The 25550-nt window shown below is 37.6% G+C and overlaps 1 protein-coding gene across 5 annotated transcripts in view; it reads left to right on the top strand.

Annotated features, from left to right (window-relative positions):
- The window catches only part of LOC117405815 (intersectin-1-like), a 71287-nt gene that overhangs the window by 38191 nt on the left and 7546 nt on the right, over positions 1–25550 (top strand). For all 5 annotated transcript variants that reach the window (XM_059029981.1, XM_034009193.3, XM_059029979.1 and 2 more), the window contains 17 exons: positions 2973–3094; positions 3317–3516; positions 3990–4111; positions 5475–5737; positions 5970–6129; positions 6593–6798; positions 7059–7141; positions 9404–9570; positions 9856–9901; positions 11914–12035; positions 14354–14471; positions 15256–15447; positions 23257–23378; positions 23600–23706; positions 23928–24111; positions 24695–24793; positions 25273–25440. In XM_059029981.1, the coding sequence (XP_058885964.1) occupies positions 2973–3094; positions 3317–3516; positions 3990–4111; positions 5475–5737; positions 5970–6129; positions 6593–6798; positions 7059–7141; positions 9404–9570; positions 9856–9901; positions 11914–12035; positions 14354–14471; positions 15256–15447; positions 23257–23378; positions 23600–23706; positions 23928–24111; positions 24695–24793; positions 25273–25440 (2481 nt within the window). The remainder of the gene's footprint in view (positions 1–2972; positions 3095–3316; positions 3517–3989; positions 4112–5474; positions 5738–5969; positions 6130–6592; positions 6799–7058; positions 7142–9403; positions 9571–9855; positions 9902–11913; positions 12036–14353; positions 14472–15255; positions 15448–23256; positions 23379–23599; positions 23707–23927; positions 24112–24694; positions 24794–25272; positions 25441–25550) is intronic.

The raw sequence follows: 25550 nt of genomic DNA, 5'->3' as shown, positions 1-25550 counted from the left end.
GTGGACGAGGTTGTACTGGCGTGCCTTTCTTCCCTCCTGGGCTGTGTCAACCACTTAGACTTCTATCTGAAGGTTCCCCTGTTCTTAGCCGGCCGTGCACAACTCTATTAATGTATTTTCATTTCAAAAAGAGTACTGACCATCCTCGGCAGATTCGCTTAGATGCGCTTAAATTCCATGAGCTTGCTGTGTAAGGCTTATTCCACACTTTGCAAGTGGTTTGTAACCAAAATGTGTTGTTTTTCACGATTTGAATTAAGTGCTTGTAATTGCCAGCTTGACCGCTTTGGAGACCTGAAGTCTTTGTCTGTGGAACAGCTTCTTCCCATGCATCATCCAGCCATTGTGCATTTAGGAACTGCGCTCGGACCACCAGAAAGTGGTTCACATAGGTCTCCCAGATGCAGTAATAATATTTTTTTAAAACCTGAGGAAGTTAAAAGCTTTATATCCTATTGCAGATGCACCGTGCTGCCTAGAGAGTTTTCCCCCACATTCACATTACAGATCCAGAGTTAGCCCAGGTATCTTGTTCATATATTGTGTTCACTGATTTGCACCCTGTGTTACGCATGGTACTGTTGAATAGCATGCACTGTAATTATGTTTTGCCCCCTATTTTTTCATATGAAAAGCCTGTCTGAGTGAAAATGTTGATTTGAAACTCAGAATAGTGTCCTTGCAGTACAAACCTGATGCTGACCCTTTAACATTGGCTTAAACAATGTATGAGATTTCTCATAGCATGCATGATACAGTACGTATATACATTTGATGGCGAGCGATTTGTTTCTAAAACCGTGACCTGGTCGGCTTTTCCTGCAGAAATTGCGTGGTACAAAATTGCAAGTTCACAGCTGGGTTTCTGCTTGGGTTTCATTTAAATGCTTTCCAGTTCTAAATTGCGATTAAAAAATGTCAGCTGTTTGAAGAGTTTCGCATTCCAAACACAGATCTGATGTTACTGTAACCCCCAGTTAGGATCTTCATATACAGATCTTGCTAATTTTATTTTTTTAACCCAAAAAGTAGGGTTGCAACCTTTTATAAAACAATGATTAGCTTGCACCTTTTTTTGAACCATGCACAGTACCCTGATGTCTCTCTTATAACATTTATTCCCCTGGTCCCACCCTAGTCTGTTGAAAATAAAATGCACATTTTCTCCAAAACTCAACAAAATAATTCAGACTGGGTGAACATCTTTTTGCTAACTGTAGATAAACGAGTTTTCTGGGGGTTTTTTTTATCTTTTTTTTCTGTCTTCGATCTTTGTGAAACCTGTTTCTTGGACACCCTGCCTCCTTTGCTGTGACCTTTCAACTGTGGTTGGTTTATTTATTTTTAAAGGGGCGGGCTTTAGCCTACTCAAAGCTCAGTTTTTTAAATAAAAAGGATGAAGCTATACTGCAGCTATAGGTACTTCCCCAGTGCTTTGGTGTTATACCCTGCTGCAGTGCACGGCAGCGGTATAATTGATAAAGAAGTGCTATGTATAACGATCTGGTAGTGGGTTTTAATCCGTGGCAGCGCAAGACTCTCCCCGGTGAGGGGGCTGAAGGGGGGCTAGGCAACAATTTGAGAGCGCTACATTCCACTTTGTGTGGGCACGTATAGTGTCGATGTTTCAATACGTCTTACAAAACTTCATTATTAGGATGATGGAATCTGATGCAAATTAACTGCGTATTTATTATTATTAAGAAGCCTTTATCCAACACAATTTACAAGGATTACAGTGCAGTATAAAGTAAGTGCTTTTGTAAAAAGGCAGAGGCTAAGTGCAAACCAGCAGCCCCGTGCACCTCAAGTGAGAGTCAAAACCACAGTGCAAAAGAGCCTGGCTCGTTTGCAGTCATGGTTTTAGAGCTTTTAATGTCATTTCATCTCCCTGACACAGGGCAGGATCTGTAAAGGCAGTGTATCACACAACACTGCCTGTTACACTGTAATAAACTAAGCAGTCATGAAGTGGACAAACAACTGGAACATTTATAGGTTATATTTAAATGTTGAAGGAAGGGGTAGAAGTTGAAATAATGAGAAACTTTAAATAACATTGATTGTTAACAACTGAATGTTAAACTAAATATAATGTTTAAAAGTAAACCAGTAAGAGTTGCTAAATGTGTTTTTTAAATAGAAACTAGTAGGAACTTTTGAACGTACTGAAATGGAATCAACACAAGAGTTTGAGATAGCATTTCCTGGAGGGAATGTTTAGTAGTAACGCAGTTCCCCCTTCAGCGCGCAAGTGAGTAGCTTGTTGTCGGTGCTCACACAGCAAGTGACCAGTCCGTGAGGTAATGTTGAATGTCTGTACTGTATTGTTGGTCCCTGATTTAAAGTCGCTTTGTTGGAGACGATACCTGGAATGGTTTTCAATTGTTGAAACCCACAGGAAGCCTCAGAAAAGTCTTGCACAACTTTGTCCGTCGATAACTCAGAAATTTGAGATATCCCTTAATTTTTCGGTGGCAGGGCTACAGGGGGAGGCGAAGGTAAACTTTGGGGTGACTTCAGCCGACCCAAGCCTCCCCTACTGCTGCCCCTGATTTTTATAGTATTTACACAATGTCAAACTGTTTGTTAAGAGAAAAGAAAAATCTGACAGTGCATGAATGTCGCCTAACAAACTTTCGAAGGTTCAGAACTACCTTCAAATTCCTGGCTTGTGAACGAACCTTTGAACACAGCCCTACATAGTACACAGTCATAGTCTTAAGTGTTTTTGTATCACTAGTTATTGTTAGTTAAAAGATTGCCTTTACACTAATGCACAATGTAAAAAGATTTCGGCCATTCATTATTGTAATGAACATACCTAAACCTTGTCATCTAAACGTGTACTTTCCTGGCTGACGCATTCTGTGCATGCATAAGCGCTGAAGGAAGCAGCCTGTGTAAAACCAGTAAACATTCTCCTGCCTGACCTCAAGTCACATGCTCAGTGTCCGCTTTTGTATTCGCAGGAACTACGAGCGATCCACAGCAAACAGCAGCGGCAAAAGCAGATGGAACTCGAAGCAGAGATCCAGAAACAAAAGGAGCAAGAATGGAAAACTGCAGAGCTGGAAAGACAAGAAGCCCAAAGGTATTTTTTTTTTTTTTTTTCAAAATGCTAGTTTTATGGTTGTCGTCGTCTTCTAATAATATAAAAACCCCATTGTCAAAACAAAGAATAAACCTGAGCAAACAAATATCTTTTATGTTTTTTCCTCTGCAATGATCTATAGCTGGTACCTCTGCATAGATCACATTTACTTTTATAGACCTGTTGTATCTACTGTCTTATGTATCGCATCTTGTCTGCTAGGCAGTCTGAGGAAGAGGAGTTGCCTCAGCAGAGGGAGGAGGCACCTCCGCCGCAGTGGACGAGAAGAGTGCATGAAGAGGACAAGCCAAGGCCAGACGACGACGGGGATTGTAAAGACATGCAGGACAAACTCAACAAGATCTTCATGCAGCACCCAGAGCCAGGCAAGCTGCCAGCCCAGTCCGCCTGGCCCACTGCTGGTATGCCCACCCACCTACCTGCCACACGGCTGGATATTGCTCTGTTGTACTCCTCAACAATGTTTAACCCTTGAAAACATACTCAATTGATCTCTGTTCTGCTTGCTGGAATTTTAAGCTTGGCATTTGTTTACCAGACCAAGGTTTACCTGACACACCCCCCACTAAGCTGGGGTTCTGCATCAATAAACAAATACAGTTCCCTGTTAAAATGCATTTTCATTAATGACCTGTCCTTCGTTAGGTTGCCACGCTCACCATAGCAACAGTTTTTTTTCCTCTCTTGAACTTGGCAGGATAACAAAGGAGGGATGGCTCTTCTGAGCAGCCATGCTGTGGTTTAATTGTTCTATTAAATTTAAAATAGAATACAGTAAAATTGGTAATTTGGTAATCGTGATAGCAGTAGTTTATCGGTAGTTTTCTGAACTGTTTTATATCAGAAATAACCCTGCTCCATTTTTGTTTCCTAGAAAAATTGCCAGTGACTGGTTTTGATCAGGATAAAGTGAAGGTTATGTTCTATAGAGCTCTTTATCCATTTGATGCCAGAAGCCTCGATGAAATTACAATTCAACCTGGAGATATCGTTCTGGTAAGAACATGCACTTTTTATTAATAGTGTTGTTGTAGCTTAAACCTAATATGGGGGGGACGTTTTTTTTTATTTATTGCATTTCTTAAAGTACAGTAGAAATTGTGATAAGTGTTTTAAAACTGGCTATTTTTATTTTAAATATTTTGGTCACATTTTAGGTCAGTTTTCAGGTGTGGAAATCATCTTGTTCTGCACCCAGTCAGGTTGCTGAAATGATCAACCGGACTCTTGCCCAATGTGCGAAGAACACTTTTTAACCTATTACACACGTAATTCAACCAATAAGTCTCTCTAGAATCTGTGGCTGTCATTTCCCCTCTGCTTTTTAAAACATAATTCTTCAATTATCAGCACAATTGACTAACCAGGTTTGAAGTGAAAGCTGTGCTGTGAATTGACTGCTATATTTCTAAACTCTGTGCTTTCCCGGTGGAGGTTAAAGGGGAATGGGTGAGTCTGCCATGGTTTGTGTTCATCTCAGTTCACTGTGAAGCCACCCACTGTCAAATCATATCATCTGTTATTCAACTGGAACTGAGCTGAAGTGGATTGTAACATGTAGTGCTACAACACAGAAGGGGCAACAGGCACTTCTGTTTTGTTTTTTAAAAGATTTAGTTTTTAAGTATATAGCATATTAAATCTCAGGTTCCTTTTTAATGGGAAGTTAAGAATGTTGTATGCATCTTGTTGGACATATCCCTACTCCCTCAGCAGCATCTGTTGTCCTTATTACAGTAATTATTTTATATAATTGCAGTGCAAGTGCAGTTTGTCAAGCTTAAAGAAAGAAATATCTTGTTGCACGTGTGTTTTACATGATATAATAAGCACCATACAAATGGTTGCTTCGTTTACTTTCGTTTTATTATTTTTTAAAGCACCCCAGGATAAAATCAGGTTATTTATCTAGTTTAGTTTTCACCCCAGAAGTCCATTCAGTGTTCCCCTTATATGAACATAGCCCCCTAGACACACATGCTACTGACAATAGCCTCCTTGAGGAGCAGGATTTTTATTTGTGCTTTGTAACTCCAAGTCTTAATCAAGAATGGACTATTCCTTATCTTTTACGAAAGGTATGACAGGCTTAAAAGGGCAATGTAGCGTAACTGCAAAGCCGGCAAATGTCATACATTGTTCTCTTGTGTATACAAGTACTGTACCTCAGCAATGGCCTAGCTCAAAGATAAAGCTGTGTTTCAAAAGGAGAGAGCCACAGCACATAGGCTATTAAGTGTTATATTTAAAAATGATTAGCTTTTTTTTCAGCAGGCTCTAAATAGGACTAGGATAAATAGTCTCTGTTCTTGCAATTCTTGATGGGAGTGAGAATTGACCCTTTTTCATTGCTGTGCAGGTGGATGAGAGTCAGACGGGAGAGCCTGGCTGGCTTGGAGGAGAGCTAAAGGGTAGAACGGGCTGGTTCCCAGCGAACTATGCAGAGAAGATGCCAGAGAATGAGGTTCCAGCCAATCTGAAACCTGGAGTGGGGGCTGCCCCAAAACTGGCCGCCCGTGTTACTCCAATTAGCAGTGCGACACAGCCACCACCAACAGAGCCAGTCGTGCCCCCGACCATCCCTTCAACGACATCCAGCAACTGGGCTGACTTCAGCTCCACGTAAGTTTGCCTTTATTTTAAGGGAATAGAAGTGCTATCCCAAAACTAGACAGGTTTCATACAGGTGATTTGATAGTTCTGGTAAATTATTTTAGTCCTGGAAATGTCCTGTCATTTGTTTTAAACAAGCATGTCCTGCATTTTTGGAAAAGTGTGTTGCATGCATACAAATTAGTTGTATTGTTTTTCCTCTATTCTAATCATGTTTCATTGCTTTATTTGGTTATTGTAGGTGGCCAACAAACAGCACTGAAAAGTCAGATGGTGACAACTGGGACCCCTGGCCCACCCAGCCCTCTCTGACGGTGCCCAGTGCAGGGCAGCTTCGGCAGAGATCTGCGTTCACGCCTGCCACTGTCACAGGGTCCTCTCCCTCTCCTGTTTTAGGGCAGGTAAGCAGCTGTGTCATAATACAAAAAAAAAAAAATCCTGCTGCATTACACAGATTTTCATGACATATGCAACACACTCTAATAAAGAGGCCAGTGTCTTTTCACAGTATGTTATCTTTGCCAGTTTTTCCAGGATGTCTACATTCTTTACTAATAGCTAATCAATTTTCTCACAAGCAAACTCCCATTCTCAAAATCATGCTACACAGAATGCACATTTTATAGGACCTTTAAAACACTACCCTGGTAACACCTGCATAGAGCGACCTGACCTAGAGTAGCTTAAGCTGCCATTACTATCAGTATCTGCTTCAAGACCAATAAGATGGAGATAAAGCTTAAGCTTTTATATGATGGGGAAACACAGTTTTCTTCCTGATAGGTTTGCAGTACAGTGACCATTAAGAACATAAAATAAATGCAGTTTGATTTCCATTGTCTTTTTTTTTCCTTGTCTCGTCAGGGGGAGAAGGTGGAGGGTCTCCAGGCGCAGGCCTTGTATCCATGGCGAGCAAAGAAGGATAATCACCTGAACTTTAACAAGAATGACGTCATCACAGTGCTGGAGCAGCAGGACATGTGGTGGTTTGGGGATGTGCAGGGCCAGAAGGGTTGGTTCCCGAAGTCCTATGTCAAACTCATTTCAGGGCCAATGAGGAAATCCATCAGGTAAAGAACTGCATTCAATGAGAGGAGTTCTTCTGGATCATTTATTGGTTGATTTATTATTTACCCCTCCTTTTTTAAACAAAAAAAACATACAAATAAAGAAACGATAAGCAGGATCTATGCTAGAGAAGATTTAATCTCAGAGATAATATGGACATGGAGAAATTACTAACTGTTGTGCAAAAGTTGAACATCTATAAATAAATATGCACCAAACTCTTATCAGTGTAACTTATTTTATTGTTTTCTGTCCTCCACAGCATTGATTCTGGTTCTTCTGATAGCCCGCCCATCCAGAAGAGGCCAACACCTTCTCCTAGTAAACCCACTGACCCAGGAGAAGGTAGGAACACTTCTATGAGTTTATGAACCGCAAATAATGCCAGGTTTGATCCTGGATTATTAGTTTTACGCATAATGCGATTGGTGGATTAATTTGCAATTCAGAATTTTGGTGGAATCACTTACAAATTCACTGAGGGTCTATTAGAAACAGATAAATCCAATATTAATTCTTTAGAATCCAACAGTTATTATTATTATTATTATTATTATTATTATTATTATTATTAATAATAATAATACATTTTATTTGGCAGACGCCTTTCAGGACACTCAAGGACATCTTACATTAAAAGTAGGCCTACATAAAATCAAGTGCAATCCATAAAGTCATAAAATCAAGTGCATCAATCAACAGTGCAATTTAAAATCTAAAAATCTAAAATCAAAAGACCAGACAAAACAGGACAGATAAAAAGAGGAGGGAGGGGTTGGGTAGAGGATACGAACCCAGTTTAGGGTAAGGTAAGGTAGGACAGAGTCAAAAATAGACCATAGACTAAAGATCATAAGCTTCCTGGAAGAGGTGTGTTTTCAGGAGGTTTTTGAATGAGATGAAGTTCATAAAGTTGAAGGGTAAAAAGTCTTGGAGTCAATTTTTTATTAAGAAAAATTAGGCTACCTATTTTGGTTTCAAATGTTTTAAATTAATCCATTGCACTTTTAAAGATGTTCTGTCTCTTAACATGTTGCAATAAATAAATGCAGGGTGGGTAAATTGATACCTCAAGCATTATAACTAGGGCATCTGATTTTCGGTTTTAACTGATAAAAAACAATAAAACACCCCTGATATAAACAAATGAAATCAGTGTATAGACAATAAACACTGGAAATGGTTGTGCAATTCACATTGACATCACCCCTTTCCTGTTTTTAAAAAAAAAAAACAAAAAAAAAAACCCTACAACAAAAAACCTGTATCCGTGATTCATTCTGAATACTTTAAACCCACCCCAACTATTGAGTGGCAGCAAATTCCTACATTTCTATTGGTGACTCCGCTTGCGAGATTTAAAACAAGATTACAATTAGAAGGCTTGTATACGGGATTTAAAGCTATATAAGTAAGATGGTGAGAATTTAAAACAGAATAGCAAATTGTGGCGAAATGTAAAATGCCTATACACATACACAAACCCCAGAAGAATGTACCTGTGACTGTAAGGATTTAGTTGTGGAAGGTACTATGGGTGTATGTATGTATGTATGTGTGTGTGTGTGTGTGTATATATATATATATATATATATATATATATATATATATATATATATATATATATATGTGTGTTACTGCAAGTTTGAGTCTGACACTGTACTTTCACACTTGATCCCTTTAGAGGGCAAGTCCATACTGGCAGCGTGTCAGAATACATCCCTCTTGTTCTCGAGCTGCACCTAGCTGGAAGCAGGCCAGCAGGGTTTAGTACATTAAGCCAGTGCCCCCCTCACCGAGATATCAGCAGGGCATGTCTCAGTCAGATACATGCCTTCCAATGCTTTTTACAAGCTCAGCCAGGCCATTTAAACAGATGCACAACTCTCCACTCTCAGGGCAGCAGTGTGGAGTAGTGGTTAGGTCTCGGGACTCTTGACTGGAGGGTTGTGGGTTCAGTCCCAGGTGGGGGACACTGCTGCTGTACCCTTGAGCAAGGTACTTTACCTAGATTGCTCCAGTAAAAACCCAACTGTATAAATGGGTAATTGTATGTAAAAAATAATGTGATATCTTGTAACAATTGTAAGTCGCCCTGGATAAGGGTGTCAGCTAAGATATAAATAATAATAATAATAATAATAGACAGCAAAGGAAAGACAGTACAAATTAACTGTGCAAGCACTGTCAAGTTACTACTATACATATTGTGACAGAAAAAAAGCATTTTGGAAAGTACCAGAAAACTATAATTTCATACAATATATAAAAAACGAAAGCCCGAAAAAAGCAATTTACATAACTCCAATAGCTTAAAATAAGAAAATGAAAAATAAAAACCGAAAAACAGAAGCCCTAATTATAACTTAACTTGTTTTTGTCTGTTTGTTGTTGTATTCAAATTGCTATCATCAATGCAAAAGCTATTCTGTGGCTTTCTCTTTTGTGAAACCTAATTTCTTAATGATATGTAACAATATACGTGCACCTTCACAGAAGTTCACATTTAAATAAAAGGACTTCAATAAAGAACCTAGTCAAACCCAATCTTTAATCGTCTAAAATGAGAAGAATACAGCGCTAATAATTGGATTTCTCAATTAACAGAATATATAGCAATGTACACCTACGAAAGCAATGAGCAAGGAGACTTGACGTTCCAGCAAGGGGATGTGATTCTTGTAACAAGAAAGGAAGGTGACTGGTGGACTGGAGTAGTTTCCGATAGGACTGGAGTATTCCCATCCAACTATGTCAAACCCAAGGATTCGGAGGTAAGAGAGTCGATACATTTAATGTACTTCATAAAACAAACAAACAAAAAAAAAAGATTCATTAGCATTTTGGTATTTGTTTACAAGTTATGAATTCAAATAAAAAGCAACTTTTTTTAAATGACAGTTTTAACTGTAGCCATCCACCTAAATTCCACACATATATAAAATGTGTGTGATTGTGGTTGAGTCCTACAGCTGTGAAGTAACTGCAGTTTTTCATCAATTGACTATATATATATATATAGGCAATGAAGTTTGTACTGTGGATTTTCATTCATTCAGGAAGCTGGCTCAGCTGGGAAGACAGGTAGCCTGGGAAAGAAGCCAGGTAATTAATTACATTTTATTATGACTTTCCTTCCTAGTGTCTAGTGTGGGTCAGAATTAGTTTTTTTTCAGTGCAACAGTTATATGTTTGGGGGGTATATACTATTCTGCAAAATGGTGTTTATTTTAAATGTAAAAACTGTGCTTTGTGCCAGCAACTACAACAACCATATGCATATGCTTATACCAGAGAAATGAAGACCTCGTTTATTGATAGTGTTAATAGATATTCAAATGTTGTACTTTGCAGGATGTTTAATACATTGTTTGTTAAATTATGATTGTTAATGATGGACTGTTTTCTAAAAGTCAGATTGGTAGAGGGCATCTTTCTTGAAATGCCTATATATACAGGGTGATTAGAAAGTAAGTTTATCACATCAACACACTAGGGGTGCAATCGGCACCCTAATTCCATATTCGTTTATCGTATAGGCATTTATCAGCGATAATCGATACATTGACAGAACAAACAGAAAAGCTAATAACTAAAAACAGCTGTGCTTAACAGTTAAACAAAAAGGCAAAACTTGCATTCAAACTAGAACACTTCCGATTGATATTTTAAAAAAAAAATACAAAGGACTTGAGTTTTTAACAACTGTAAAGAATGTGTGCGTCCACATCAGTTGTCCCTTTAACATTGTAATAATAATAAAAAATACTATATTTTAACAGAAGTCATTTCTATCTGAAGTATGGTTGTTGATTACTGTTAACATTTTATATCCAAAAGCAGAACATTTGAATTAATCTCACAAATCCTAACTAATTTAGCTGTTGTACTAAATTCAGCTTCTTATATAGTATTTATTTATTTATTTATTTATTTATTTATTTATTTATTTACTTTTAATTTTGTAATCGCCAATTTTATTGTTTTATTTGTCATTTTCTCCCCAATTTGGACAGCCCAAATTTATTTTTACTTTTTCAACCCAGCTCACGCCACGTTGACTCGGGAGAGACAAAGACGGAAACACAAGTCCCCCGAAACGTGTGCCGTAGGCCGTCCGCTTCTCAACTTGCAGGCAGTTCAAAGAGAAAGGGGCCGCTACATCCAGATGGTTATTGTGTTTCATATGGAGGTGCAGGGACAAAGAAACAATTAAATGATAAAGAACGACCCGCACTCTCCACTAAAAAAACAATCCGAAGCGCTTAAAAGTATAATTTTATATTCTATTATTATTATTATTATTATTATTATTTCATTTTTGATTAAAAAAATCATTTATATCCACCCCGATTCGGAACGGAGCTGCAGACGCGTTTCGTCAAACTACCTTCCTCAGTAGCAGGCGCCCGGCCAGTCTACAGGGGTCGCTGGTGCGCTGCGAGCCGAGGACACCCTACCCGACCTAAGCCCTCCCCACCCGGGTGGCGCTCGGCCAATTGTGCGTTGCCCCCTGGGAACTCCCATCCACAGTCAGCAGTGGAATAGCCTGGCCTCTCCAGGCTATAGGGCGCATCCTGCACCCCACGCAGAGTGCCTTTACCGGATGCGCCACTCGGGAGCCCTCTGCTTTTTATATAGTATTGCCATATAATCCGAACACAACATGCTTTGAAACTAAAGAAGGTAATTGATTTTTAATAGATTTTAAACAAAACTAAAAAACTTTATTTTTTAATCAAGGAAACTTGAATACAATAGGCCTACTTCTGATTTGGGTTGTCTTGAATGTAGAGGTCTAAAGTGTGTATCCTAGCAACGTGCTAATCTACAGTACTAGCACTAAAAGAAGCGCAGTCTCACACACTCAAGGTTTTAATGCAAACCGGCAACAGGAGACTTCAAACCCGGTTTTAATTTGATGCATCACCAATATGTAATCGAAGCTCGGGAAATTTAAGGACAGATCAATAATCGATGCATCGATTTAATTGTTGCACCCCTACAATGCACTAGATAGATTGATGTGATAAACTTACTTTCCAGTAAGATATGTCAAGATGCATAGTGTTTAACATATGATGTCTACCTTTTAATGTCTCACTTGGCTTTGACAGAAATTGCCCAAGTCATTGCACCCTACACAGCGACGGGCACCGAACAGCTGACCCTGGCTCCTGGGCAGCTCATACTCATTAGAAAGAAGAACCCAGGGGGGTGGTGGGAAGGGGAGCTGCAGGTGAGTGAATGCAGAGGAACTGTAATATCAGCTGGAGTCAGTAGGTAAAAGAAATGCTTCATCCAATTAGAAGTAGTATCCTGAAAATGTAAAAGGAAAAGGTAACGCACATTTTTAGATTTTTAAAAATGTTTTTATTGCAACTAAAGTAAATGATCAAACTTTGTATTGCTCCAGAATTGGTTAAATACAACAGGCACAACTAATAGTTGCAAAGGCATTAGGACACCAGGCGTTGCAGGATAAAGAACAAAAATAAAATGGACATTTGTGTATCTTTGATTTGGTATTTTGTAAAAAGTCATTGAGATGGAAAGGGAGAGAGTTAAATGAAACCTGATTACTTTCTTTTATTCAGAATGAGAACAATTGCTGAAATGTGCTTCAATGCCGTTGACGTAGAGCTGTATTGATATTGATACTGATCTTTAGTTAATAGTTATGACCGAAATGCATTTCTGAAGTATTGAACCGTCTTGCCTGCATCACAAGCATACAGGATTGGGTTGTGTGGAACAGATCTCAACCTTGAACAGCATTGTAGGTCAGTTGACAAGGTATTAACCATAGGTGCCATTAAAGTATGCGCGGCAGTCTACAGGTTTGACAGTTAATGCTTGTTTTTAAACATGAAGGTCTAACTTGGGTGTTCATGTAAAATGCACTGAATGTTAACTTGAACATAAGAATTCCGATATTTTTCAGAATATATCGTTTTCTGAAAAGTAATTCCGATATCAAGTCATATAAACACAGTTTTTCGGAAAACGTATTGGGAAAATTCCGAAAGTGAGTTTTTGGGAAACGCCACCTAAAATATTCTAAAAGCATTCAGAAAATTAACATAATTGTCATGTAAACACACGTTTCAGAAAACTTATTCTAATAGTGTACTGCACCTGTGCAAACCTGGACATCATTCCTGCACGTGATTATTAAAGCAGCTATATCCATATTTCGAGACTTGGTACCTAAACAGTGGGAATTGGGAGAACGAGTTTTGTTACATTCCCATTTCAATGTCCAGGAGAAAGGACAGTATGATAACTATTGTTTCTCAGGTTTGCTTGTCAAGCTATAGAATGGTGTCTTGTGTAAGGGTGAAGATAAAAAGCAGGCTGGTGGCACATAACGGGAACTGCTTAATGATTTTAGATTATATAATATGTACTCCAAGGGATGCTCTTCTATTTTGTGTTGTATTTATTTGTCTGATACAAAAAAAATCAATAACGGAATTAGAAATGGATGTCGGATTTCAGTCACAGATCAGTTTACACGGATCCATTTGTTTAGTTACGGATAAAGTTCTATTCATTTTTAAATGTGTGGAGTAGTGGTTAGGGCTCTGGATTCTTGACCGGAGGGTTGTGGGTTCAATCCCCAGTGGGGGACACTGCTGTTGTACCCTTGAGCAAGGTACTTTACCTAGATTGCTCCAGTAATAACCCAACTGTATAAATGGGTAATTGTATGTAAAAATAATGTGATATCTGTAAAATGTGAAATAATGTATAATGTGATATGTTGTAACAATTGTAAGTCGCCCTGGATAAGGGCGTCTGCTAAGAAATAAATAATAATAATAATAATAATAATAATAATAAACTAATAGCATTTGATCAAAATAAAACTATACTTGTTCACACAGAAATTGCCTATACTATTAGCGCAGCAAATTAATTCTAACTGGTAAAATGCATTGAATTTACAGTACCGTACGTAAGGTCCAGTAGCTTATATGAAGAAACAAATGTGCTGTTGCAAGGAGTGGACAGTTTGCGCACGCTGGGGAATTAGAACGAGAGAGATTTACAGGATAATCTGTTGAAATACAGCATAAGAATTTGCAACTTTGCTAAATCTAAAATACCTGATAACTCATGCCTCGGTCTTACTGCAGACTGAACCGAGCCCTGTCTGCGCCCTCCTAATTGCTACTGTGTATGCCCAAATGCTCTACGTTTGCCAAAAAAATGAAATCCATGTACACAGTTGAATTTATCAGAATTGTAATTGGATTATCTGTTCCAAGTCATGTAAACACAGAAAAGTTTTCAGACAACCGATTTTCTGATTGTTTTCCAAATACATTTGTTTTCTGAGAACTTGATATCATGGAAACGTACTGATTTGATTTAAACCTTTCTGTATACTGTTTGAATTAAGTGTTTTTATTGACTGTCCAAGTGAAGCTGACTGACCTTTGATCTCCTACAGCAGCTCTTAGCCCTTGATCTAACCATTACGACCCCTACTGAGAAATGTCCACAGACTTGCAGAGCATGATATTAACTTTTTTTTGGTTGCTTTTTTAGGCTAGAGGGAAGAAACGACAAATAGGGTGGTTCCCAGCTAATTATGTTAAGTTGTTGAGCCCCAATACCAGTAAATGTACCCCAACTGAGCCCCCCAAACCCACAGCTCCTAATGCAGGTAGGTGGTTTAAATAATATTAAAGCTTTTGAGGTGGTGTGGGGTGGGTGGGTACCAGCAATGTGATGCAGCAGCATTTTCCTCATCTTTAATGCATTAAACATTAATGCATTAACATTTTGGAGAGTCACAAAGTCATGTTTAATTGGCAAATATTTAATTTATTATTATTATTATTATTATTATTATTATTATTATTAAGTGCTGCTAAAGGTTAGAGGCCAATACATGACAGTAAAATACTGGAAGAATATTTAAGAGGTAGCAGTAGACTGGTACCATAAGCCTTATTGTGTGGCATTTTGTACTTGGTTGCTTTCTATTATTCCGCTCCTCCTTAAAAGTAAGTACTCCACAATTTTAGATTTCAAGTAACCTTAGACAAGAGGTTTACAGTAGTTAACTGTTTATTTGTTTGAGGATTTTGCTGCTGAAATTGTGTGTGTGTCTCTCTCTCTCTATATATATATAGATATAGATATAGATATATATAGATATATATATATATATATATATATATATATAGATATATATAATGTGTGTGTGTAGAGTTTGTTGATATAGTGGTTTAACTGGGGTTGAACCAGACCTCAATTTAGTACCTTGATAGTGGTCTAAGTAAGTGTAAAGTTGCATTTGACCCATTCAGACACACACATTTTAATGAAGGAACTATATTGGTAGAGCTTGTGAAGTCCTGAATGCAGTTAATATCTTGGAAGGCCTTCAGATCCTGTTCTTTTGATGTGAAATGTTGCCTCTAAATACAGGTTCTGTTTTGCAGTATGCCAGGTGATAGGCATGTACGACTACATTGCACAGAACGATGACGAGCTTGCCTTTGGAAAAGGACAAATTCTAAATGTTTTGAGCAAGGAGGACCCTGATTGGTGGAAAGGGGAACTAAACGGCTCCGTGGGGCTGTTTCCATCCAACTACGTCAAACTAACGACCGACACAGACCCCAGTCAGCAATGTAAGTGAAATACTCTCACTTTTTATTCACGTTAATGTTTCTTAAATAACAGAAAAACATGCAGCATTGCTATGAGTCAGCTAACCACATGCAGGATTCAAAGCTGAATGTCTGCTGTACTTATCTCTTTGAAGACCTTCTGTAGTGTTATATTTAGCTGTTTCTTTTTGATTTATTTCTTTCCCCACCTTTGCTGTTAGTCCCAACTGTGTTATACTTTGTGTTTTTTCATCTGTTCGTGTCATGCTGTTTTTGTTTTTTGTGTTTGGTTTTTTTTACATGCCTGAATCTTTTCATTTCTCCAAGCTTGTATTTTTTGCACATTTTTGTTTATTTATTTTTTTGTTTTTTGCTTATGTGTTGTGTTTTCCTCCTTTTTCTAGGAATCATATGTTGCCCATTCCCCACTCAGGCTTGAAAGTCCTCAAAGAGACCCACTATCCCCTATTCACTGCCCCGAGGGATGATGGGAGATGCAGCCTTGATCATGTGACTCCTGCATGATCACCAACTGCCTTCTGACTAGAAGAACCCACTGCAAAGCAGTTTATTACCTCATTTTTAATGTTAGATGCACGTTATCAACATTCACATACCTACAATTTATTTTAAGTAATTTTTTATTTGAAATTTTAAAAAAATTAAATAACATTAAAAAAACTAACTTAAAAACAACTTAAAAACAAGTCAGGATAATGGGTCCTTTTGCGGATTTCTGTTTACTAGCTCACAATTATTATATATATATATATATATATATATATATATATATATATATATATATATATATATATAATTTTTTTTTAAAACCGAATGTCAACAGTTAATAGAAAAAAGGCAAAACTGCTTCCATTGGTTTTTCTCCCACCCTTCCCCTCCCCTACCTTGCAAAAAGACCCACTATCAAAGAATGCTGCATGTGGTGTTTACTGTTCATAATGCACATCACCTGAGACACCCAACGTAGTGAATGTGTTTGTGTTCGTCACCAGGGGGTAAGCAACAAAGTTTAGACTTTTAGGAGTCAATGTAATTGGGAGATTGAATGTTGCTGCTTACAAATGGTGTATAGGATAATGCTCTTCAAATTAAACAAAGAAATCAGAACTTCTTTGCTTACCCACTCAAATGTCCCTGTGTTTGTTTTATATCATGTAATTTATGTTGTGTGTTTTTTTTTTTTTTTTTTGGTTTATTTGTTTTTTTGATGGATGGGGGGATGGTTTAAAAAAAAATATATATATATAAAAAAAAAAATACACTATGAAGAATAAAACGTACAATTGCCTTCCAGAACATTTCTAGCAGCCACAACAGTTGTTTGTTAATGGTTATAGTGTGGATGCCTTTGTGACTGGCCTGTTGATCATAATGTATGAAGTGGTTGGGGAGAAGGACTTTTGTGAAGATTCATTGTTCATTGTCTTTACTAGTTAATGTCTGTTTAGTTGTTCCATTCTTCCCTTAAATTACTATGAAGTTTGTATTGCCACAAAAGTCCATTGTTGTAGCATCTGTATCCCAAGTACTGCTAGTCACGTACAGTGACCAACTTTTTATTTTTATATTCCAGATCAATTATATTGGATAGTGTTGTTGTTTTTATTATTATCGTTAACATAGTATTTTAATTTTTTATTTTTTATTTTAATAAACTGACTGGTAGGTTTTAAAATGAGTTCACTGTTGCTTGAAATATTGCAACACGATCGTACAAGAATAATCATAAAAACCTTTCAGTTCATCCATATATATATATATATATATATATATATATATATATATATATATATATATATATATATATATATATATATATATATATATATATATAAATAAAATTAGCTAAGCTTGGTTTTTGTATCAGATTTTTGTGGATGCGGATGAACGTCTTTTTAATGAACAAAGAAATCCACTTTCTTGACAAGAAAGAATGTATTGAAAAAGTACTACCCTCCAGTTAATTCCAATGTTTACAACTTTAGACTGTGGTATTTATACAAATTAACATTCAATTGAGCTTTCTGCCAAGTAAAGTATTGGGATGAAGTTACACACATACAAGTTTAATTCATGACTAACATTTTATAACTACTTGAAGCATGACAATTAGTTAAATAGTAGAGTATATTGGTACCATATCTTCTTTTTTTTGGTTTATTATTCCTGCATCTGATACCATGTGTGTTATCAAATGATGCTGTATTATGACAGTATTGGAAGTTGCTGCTTTTATACAAAATGTCGGTTAAAGTGTTCATAATGTTTCACAAAAGACCTACCATCCTTGTTGGAATAGTGGTGGATCATAGATTTACTTTTACCAGCTTTGATATTTATCAAAAAAGGTGAAAATCCACAATGAATGCTGTATCTCTCTCTCTTCTCCATTACAATGCAGAAAGAACAATTGAGGCTCCTGCTCCGTTGCACTTGGTTACTGAAGTATTTCATTGAAATGAATGTAATATATATATATATATATATATATATATATATATATAATAAAATATGAAAATCCATAGCTTTAACAAATGTAACGCAGTCTTTATAGAAATGACATGTATAAATAACTATTAAATGTGCCATGGTAATAGTAGACATATCAGTGTGTGCTTTCTTTTCTTTATATATTTGGATGTACAGTACTACAGACTGGCTCAGCATTGGACCTTATATTGGAATTTAGATCTTGCAGTGCTTGTTGATGCCTGCTCATTTTGCCCTAATTGTCAAATTCATTCAAACTAAACAATTGCTTGCTTAACCCCCCCCCCCCCCCCCCCCAATTCAGTTTAGTTCTTTCTTTCTTTCTTTCTTTATTTATTTATATATATGGAATTAGTTTCCTGTAACTCCCTGAAGCCCATCTATTATTCTATATATATTCAGCATAGATATAAAATTGCTTATAAATTAAATTTTAAATAGGAAATTAATCCCTGTATTCTGGTTTTGTGCTTTTTGAAATAATGCCCAATATCTTTAATGTCCACTGCATAGACATGACCTCTGTTTTAACCCTTCCCCTAACACTGTGCTATGATATTGGTCAAGTTCTGGTTCAGATGACAGAGACACTAGAATCAACATAGCTATTGCGGACCCTATTCACAGTGTATTCACATCCAGGGACTTGAACATGCAGACCACATTGCCCACTTAAAGGGATAATCTGTGTCCCCCTTAGCTGAATAATTTTGCTTTTCATGTTGGGCAGCTATAGATTTAAATGGATCACTTTACTACGATCCACTGAAGGCAGCAGCGCAGTAGTCCTTACCATGACATCTTAGTTGTGTAACTCCCAGTCACACTGCCCTTTTCATCACCTTTTACTCTCCAGTCAAAGGGTTGTTCATTAGATGTTCTTCATGAATAGAACTATTTGTTGACACCAACATACACTAGCAGAAACAAATTCTATGCTGCCCAAGTTAATACATGTCACAATGGACCACTGTCACAAAAAAAATCAATACTCCACCACACCCTCCCCCAATTTATGTAGAAAGAATTTACTTACATAAACAGAACAGGTGCACTTAAATGATGCTGTTGACTTTTTTTTTTTTTTGAACATGGTTTGGTTAACAGTAAGTAAAAGTGGAATACAAAAAAGATATATTCTATTCTGCCTTTTATAAATCTGAATCTTCTGTGGTTCTCAAACTCCTAGATATTCCTGTTATATTCCAATGAAATACTTGCTTTGAGGAGCCCTTTTTGCAGGATGTAAAAACATAAGTAGTCAATGCAGAGTGGTAAGTTCCCAGGTCTGGACTGGTTTCCCATATCATTTTATTACAAGTTCCTCACCCTTAATTTTTGGCTTTGCTAACCTCTGTATTCTCATTTGCATTATAAATATCATATGGGAGATACTGAAATTGAAGGAATCTATGAAAAAGAGTTTATGTTGACTCAGAAATGTCTTCATCTAGACAATGTGGGGAAGCTATAAAAAAAGGCCAACAAGATGCTCGGATATATTGTGAGAAGTGAATTTAAACCAAGGGAAGTAATGTTAAAACTTTACAATGCATTAGTAAGACCTCACCTAGAATATTGTGTTCAGTTCTGGTCACCTCGTTACAAAAAGGATATTGCTGCTCTAGAAAGAGTGCAAAGAAGAGCAACCAGAATTATCCCGGGTTTAAAAGGCATGTCGTACGCAGACAGGCTAAAAATTGAATCTATTCAGTCTTGAACAAAGAAGACTACGCGGTGATCTGATTCAAGCATTCAAAATCCTAAAAGGTATAGACAATGTCGATCCAGGGGACTTTTTTGACCTGAAAAAAGAAACAAGGACCAGGGTCACAAATGGAGATTGGATAAAGGGGCATTCAGAACAGAAAATAGACACTTTTTTACGCAGAGAATTGTGAGGGTCTGGAACCAACTCCCCAGTAATGTTGTTGAAGCTGACACCCTGGGATCCTTCAAGAAGCTGCTTGATGAGATTCTGTGATCAATAAGCTACTAACAACCAAACAAGCAAGATGGGCCGAATGGCCTCCTCTCGTTTGTAAACTTTCTTATGTTCTATTTCATGTCTCAGTCCTTACAACCACCCCTTTGTGAAGAGTCGATTTTATTATTGTTGCTTATACTATCCAATCTCCTTTCTTAATGTTGATATAAAGGTAATTGCTAAAGTCTTGGCTCTCTGGATAAGTCTTTAGAACTGACAGGGTTTATACATTGTAGATACTTCTCTTTAAAATTGTGTCCAACAGCTTCTGTTATTTGTGAATTTTCACCACAGTTTGCCTCCTATGCTTAGATATATCATGTATAGAGCAGTCTAGCTTGACTTGTCCTAAAATATACAGTACTGTGCAAAAGTTTTAGGCAGGTGTGAAAAAATGCTGTAAAGTAGGAATGCTTTCAAAAAGACATGTTAATAGTTTATATTTATCAATTAACAAAATGCAAAGTGAGTGAACAGAAGAAAAATCTACATCAAATCAATATTTGGTGTGACCACCCTTTGCCTTCAAAACAGCATCAATTCTTCTAGGTACACTTGCACACAGTTTTTAAAGGAACTCGGCAAGTAGGTTGGCCCAAACATCTTGGAGAACTAACCACAGTTCTTCTGTGGATTTAGGCAGCCTCAGTTGCTTCTCTCTCTTCATGTAATCCCAGACAGTCTCGATGATGTTGAGATCAGGGCTCTGTGGGGGCCATACCATCACTTCCAGGACTCCTTGTTCTTTACGCTGAAGATAGTTCTTAATGACTTTCGCTGTATGTTTGGGGGTCGTTGTCATGCTGCAGAATAAATTTGGGGCCAATCAGATGGATAAGTATCTGCCTGTACTTCTCAGCATTGAGGAGACCATTAATTCTGACCAAATCCCCAACTCCATTTGCAGAAATGCAGCCCCAAACTTGCAAGGAACCTCCACCATGCTTCACTGTTGCCTGCAGACACTCATTCGTGTACCGCTTTCCAGCCCTTCGGCGAACAAAATGCCTTCTGCTACAGCCAAATATTGTACAGTCAAATACAGTCAAATTTTGACTCATCAGTCCAGAGCACCTGCTGCCATTTTTCTGCACCCCAGTTCCTGTGTTTTCGTGCATAGTTGAGTCGCTTGGCCTTGTTTCCACGTCGGAGGTATGGCTTTTTGGCCGCAAGTCTTCCATGAAGGCCACTTCTGACCAGACTTCTCCGGACAGTAGATGGGTGTACCAGGGTCCCACTGTTTTCTGCCAATTCTGAGCTGATGGCACTGCTGGACATCTTCCGATTGCGAAGGGAAGTAAGCATGATGTGTCTTTCATCTGCTGCAGTAAGTTTCCTTGGCCGACCACTGCGTCTACGGTCCTCAGCGTTGCCCGTTTCTTTGTGCTTCTTCAAAAGAGCTTGGACAGCACATCTGGAAACCCCTGTCTGCCTTGAAATTTCTGCCTGGGAGAGACCTTGCTGATGCAGTATAACTACCTTGTGTCTTGTTGCTGTGCTCAGTCTTGCCATGGTGTATGACTTTTGACAGTAAACTGTCTTCAGCAACCTCACCTTGTTAGCTGAATTTGGCTGTTCCTCACCCAGTTTTATTCCTCCTACACAGCTGTTTCTGTTTCAGTTAATGATTGTGTTTCAACCTACATATTGAATTGATGATCATTAGCACCTGTTTGGTATAATTGTTTAATCATACACCTGACTATATGCCTACAAAATCCCTGACTTTGTGCAAGTGTACCTAGAAGAATTGATACTGTTTTGAAGGCAAAGGGTGGTCACACCAAATATGGATTTGATTTAGATTTTTCTTCTGTTCACTCACTTTGCATTTAGTTAATTGATAAATAGAATCTATTAACATGTCTATTTTTGAAAGCATTCTTACTTTACAGCATTTTTTCACACCTGCCTAAAACTTTTGCACAGTACTGTATATTAATCACTTATTACTTAATTAAAATTGACCTTTAATGAAGAGACTTTCCTGCAGATTTTTTTTTTTTTGGAATCTGTATTTATGGGCTAGCTGCGCAGTAGAACCAGCTGAGGTCCTTATTGTAGTATAATCGGTCATTGTATTTTTAATATTATCCTGTGCCCATGATTAAATGTAGTTTAGATGGTGAAATAGCCTGCCAATCATATAGTACATTACTGATGTTTGTGATTCCTCACTATATATCAGCATTAGCAGTGAAAAGTGGTAGTTTGCAAGACTAACATTGACTGCGTTTACATGAACAAGTCATGACAGTTTTGGTCATGACGTGGATGTCTTGTAATATTATAAACATTCAAACAAAAGTCTTTATTTAAAGCAATATGGTACATTTATGTTGTTTGTTAACTATATCCATTACTTATTGTACAATATGCCAATTGATGCTAACAGTTCATTCTAGTTCTGTGCAGTGGAAGAAGAGGTGGAGCTCTGTTGTTCCTGGGACATCTTAAAAGAATTATAGAAAGAAAATAAGACTACTACTACGAATAATAGTAATAATATGAGGCTAAAAGTTCAGTTAGTTGTGCTTAACAACATGTATTTATACAAACATTAATAACAGGCTATACAAGAGGTTTACATTTGCAGCGTCTCTTGCTTTCTTTCTTGTGTGCACGTGTGTGTGCGTGTGTGTGGTTTGGTATGGCTTTGCTGAGGAATAACGTGAGATTCCGCCAGTTAAACGGGATCTTGAATGCTGAAATCTTGTGAGACACAAACACGATTCCTGCTCTGCTTTACCTGAGTTTTTACAGCTATTTTTATCGTGAGAAAGCGATTGACCCTGCCTTTAAAGTTGCGCTGACCAAGGACATTGTTTTGCTGTTTCACGGTGTATTCGCGTGACAACGTCATACAGTCATGACTGTAGAGCTGATTTTCACGTGCATGTAAACCCAACCATTGAGTCAAAAGCCTTTCACCTTTTAGTCACAGCTTTGATTTCAGCCTAGGTGTTTGGAACTAATTTAAATCATGGTGGTTATTGGGGCTTGAAGTATGTGAAATGATTTCAGATGATCCTAAACCAGTTCCAAATCTCAGTTATTTACTTGGATTGACATGGAGACTGAACTATGTGTACCGTCCCACCCACTAAGAGAGTGGTGCATCAGGGCAATTTAAAAGTTTTTTTTTCTGAGAGGTATTCTTCTTTAGTGCTGCCAATCCAAAACTTCTAATCAACATCAAAATTAATCTCAAATTGAGTTTATAAGCAGTTTCTCTTTTACAATTTGCTAGTTGCTGTAACCCATCTACGTTATTCCTAGGCTGGGTTGAACGAACACACAGATGTAATTGACAGCCACCGGATGTTTTGCAGGGTGCGCCGATTTACATCTATTGGACATGCTGACCCCCACGGAGAGGAAGAGGCAAGGCTACATTCATGAGCTGATTGTGACAGAAGAGAACTACGTCAATGACCTCCAGTTGGTCACAGAGGTATGGAATCCCCTTTGGACACATTTCCAATGTACCAGTTTTTGTTTGCTTTCGTTAGGTTTTCTATATTCCTTTAAATCAATAGATATCACCTGACATTGAGGTGTTTTTTTCAATTTTTGCTAATTCTCTTATTTAAAAAAGGATGTCACTTGAAAACAACAGTTTGTCTTTGCTGTCTACATGCATACATTCTTAATGCTAACCTATTGTCCCCCTAGACCTTTCAGAAGCCCATGCTAGAGTCTGAGCTACTGACTGAGAAGGAGGTGGCCATGATTTTTGTGAACTGGAAAGAACTGATTATGTGCAACATCAAGCTACTGAAGTATGTTTCCCAACCCCTCACAGGACTGTATTAATTTTTACTTAGAATCCATCCTTTGTATTATGTAAGCTGAATTGGATACATTTTAACTGAAATGAAATACATATTCTCATGTTTTAGCTGTGACTAGAGTTCAGATTTGATGTTCAATGCTGAGTGCATTAGTCTGCTGAGCTACTTCAGTCTTCACTTTACCTGCTGTATTTTTCCTTGGGCTGCAGGGCGCTGCGGGTGCGCAAGAAGATGTCTGGGGAGAGGATGCCAGTGAAGATGATTGGTGACATTCTGACTGCCCAATTACCCCACATGCAGCCCTACATCCGATTCTGCAGCTGCCAGCTGAACGGAGCCACCCTCATCCAGCAAAAGACAGACGAGGTGCCCGAGTTCAAGGAGTTTCTCAAAGTAAGAAATACAGGAAACAGCGTGACATGCAGTTTGAAAAGAAAAGATATACACTGGTATTTCAAGTCTGAGTCTTGATAATTCATGCACAAGGGTGGTCTGTATTCTACATTTAGGGCTGAGACCTGGATATTAATCATTTCATAAAAAGTGTTGACCTCAACAGCATTTTCAGTATTTTCTATTGGTGCCCCTTGTTTTTTACTTGATCTTGAAATGAAAGTGTATCTCTTCTTTGGACTAATCCTTCAGCTTCACTGCTACCCAACTATAAAATACGGGAACTAGGACTCGTATTGAACAACCTAATACATTGTATGAACTATAAGTATCTTTCTTACCTTTTTTGTAATTGTAATAATATTTATTGCAGCAATTGTGCCTTTTATCACACAAACAAAAATAAATGGTTCCAGCACAGAAAGTTTACAATTTGTCCTAATTAAACTATCCCTTTTTTAGTTTTCTAAAATTAAAGGTGTTTTTTAATTATTTTAAACAGACATTTGATGTCCTATGCAGACATAATGAATGCCTGTATTTACGTGCTGTGATTCTCATACATTTCTTTGTTCAAATTCAGAGGTTAGCGATGGACCCACGCTGCAAAGGGATGCCACTGTCTAGTTTTTTACTAAAGCCAATGCAAAGAGTTACAAGATATCCGCTAATCATTAAAAATGTAAGTATAAGCCTTTACCTCTACTGATAACAATCAATATGTATGTGTCCCCTTATACTTTTATTGATTTTATTGTATTTATATTATTCAATAGATTTTTTTTATCAGTATGACCAGAAACTTTATGCAAGATTCTCTGGATGTATCTTGGTACAACTGTTTATTTGTAAGCGAAATAAAGAGAAAAACTAAAAGGAAACCTAATTTGGGGTTTAGACCCGACAGGGTTTATAAAGAGTTGACACTTCCCTTTAAAATTGCATCCAAACCTGACTTTGTGGGAAGTTTGTAATGTTCAGGGACTGTCAATTCAGTTAGGCAGTGTTTAAAAATCCTCTAAATTTAGTTTATTGGTCAGAAACCACAGAGTTTTTTTTTAACCACAGGGAGATTTTGAATGTAGGACACAAGGTATAACCCTAAAGTGGTCCCTGCCTTGGAAAAGCCCTGTTCTAATGGCTGGTGTCTGCCTGTGATAGATTTTGGAGAACACCCCTGAGAACCACACAGACTATAGCCACCTGAAGCAGGCGCTGGAGAAGGCAGAGGAGTTGTGCTCGCAGGTCAACGAGGGAGTGCGCGAGAAGGAGAACTCTGACCGACTAGAGTGGATTCAGACCCACGTCCAGTGTGAGGGCTTGTCTGAGGTAACACCACCTTTATCAGACAAGGGCTGGACAGAATCTTATCTTTATTATTATTATTATTATTATTATTATTATTATTATTATTATTATTATTATTATTACGCCTTTAT

This window comes from Acipenser ruthenus, chromosome 9 (assembly GCF_902713425.1).
Source record: "Acipenser ruthenus chromosome 9, fAciRut3.2 maternal haplotype, whole genome shotgun sequence".
Taxonomy (NCBI): domain Eukaryota; kingdom Metazoa; phylum Chordata; class Actinopteri; order Acipenseriformes; family Acipenseridae; genus Acipenser; species Acipenser ruthenus.
The sequence above is the reverse complement of the archived record's forward strand: the minus strand, read 5'-3'. Positions and strand labels throughout refer to the sequence as shown.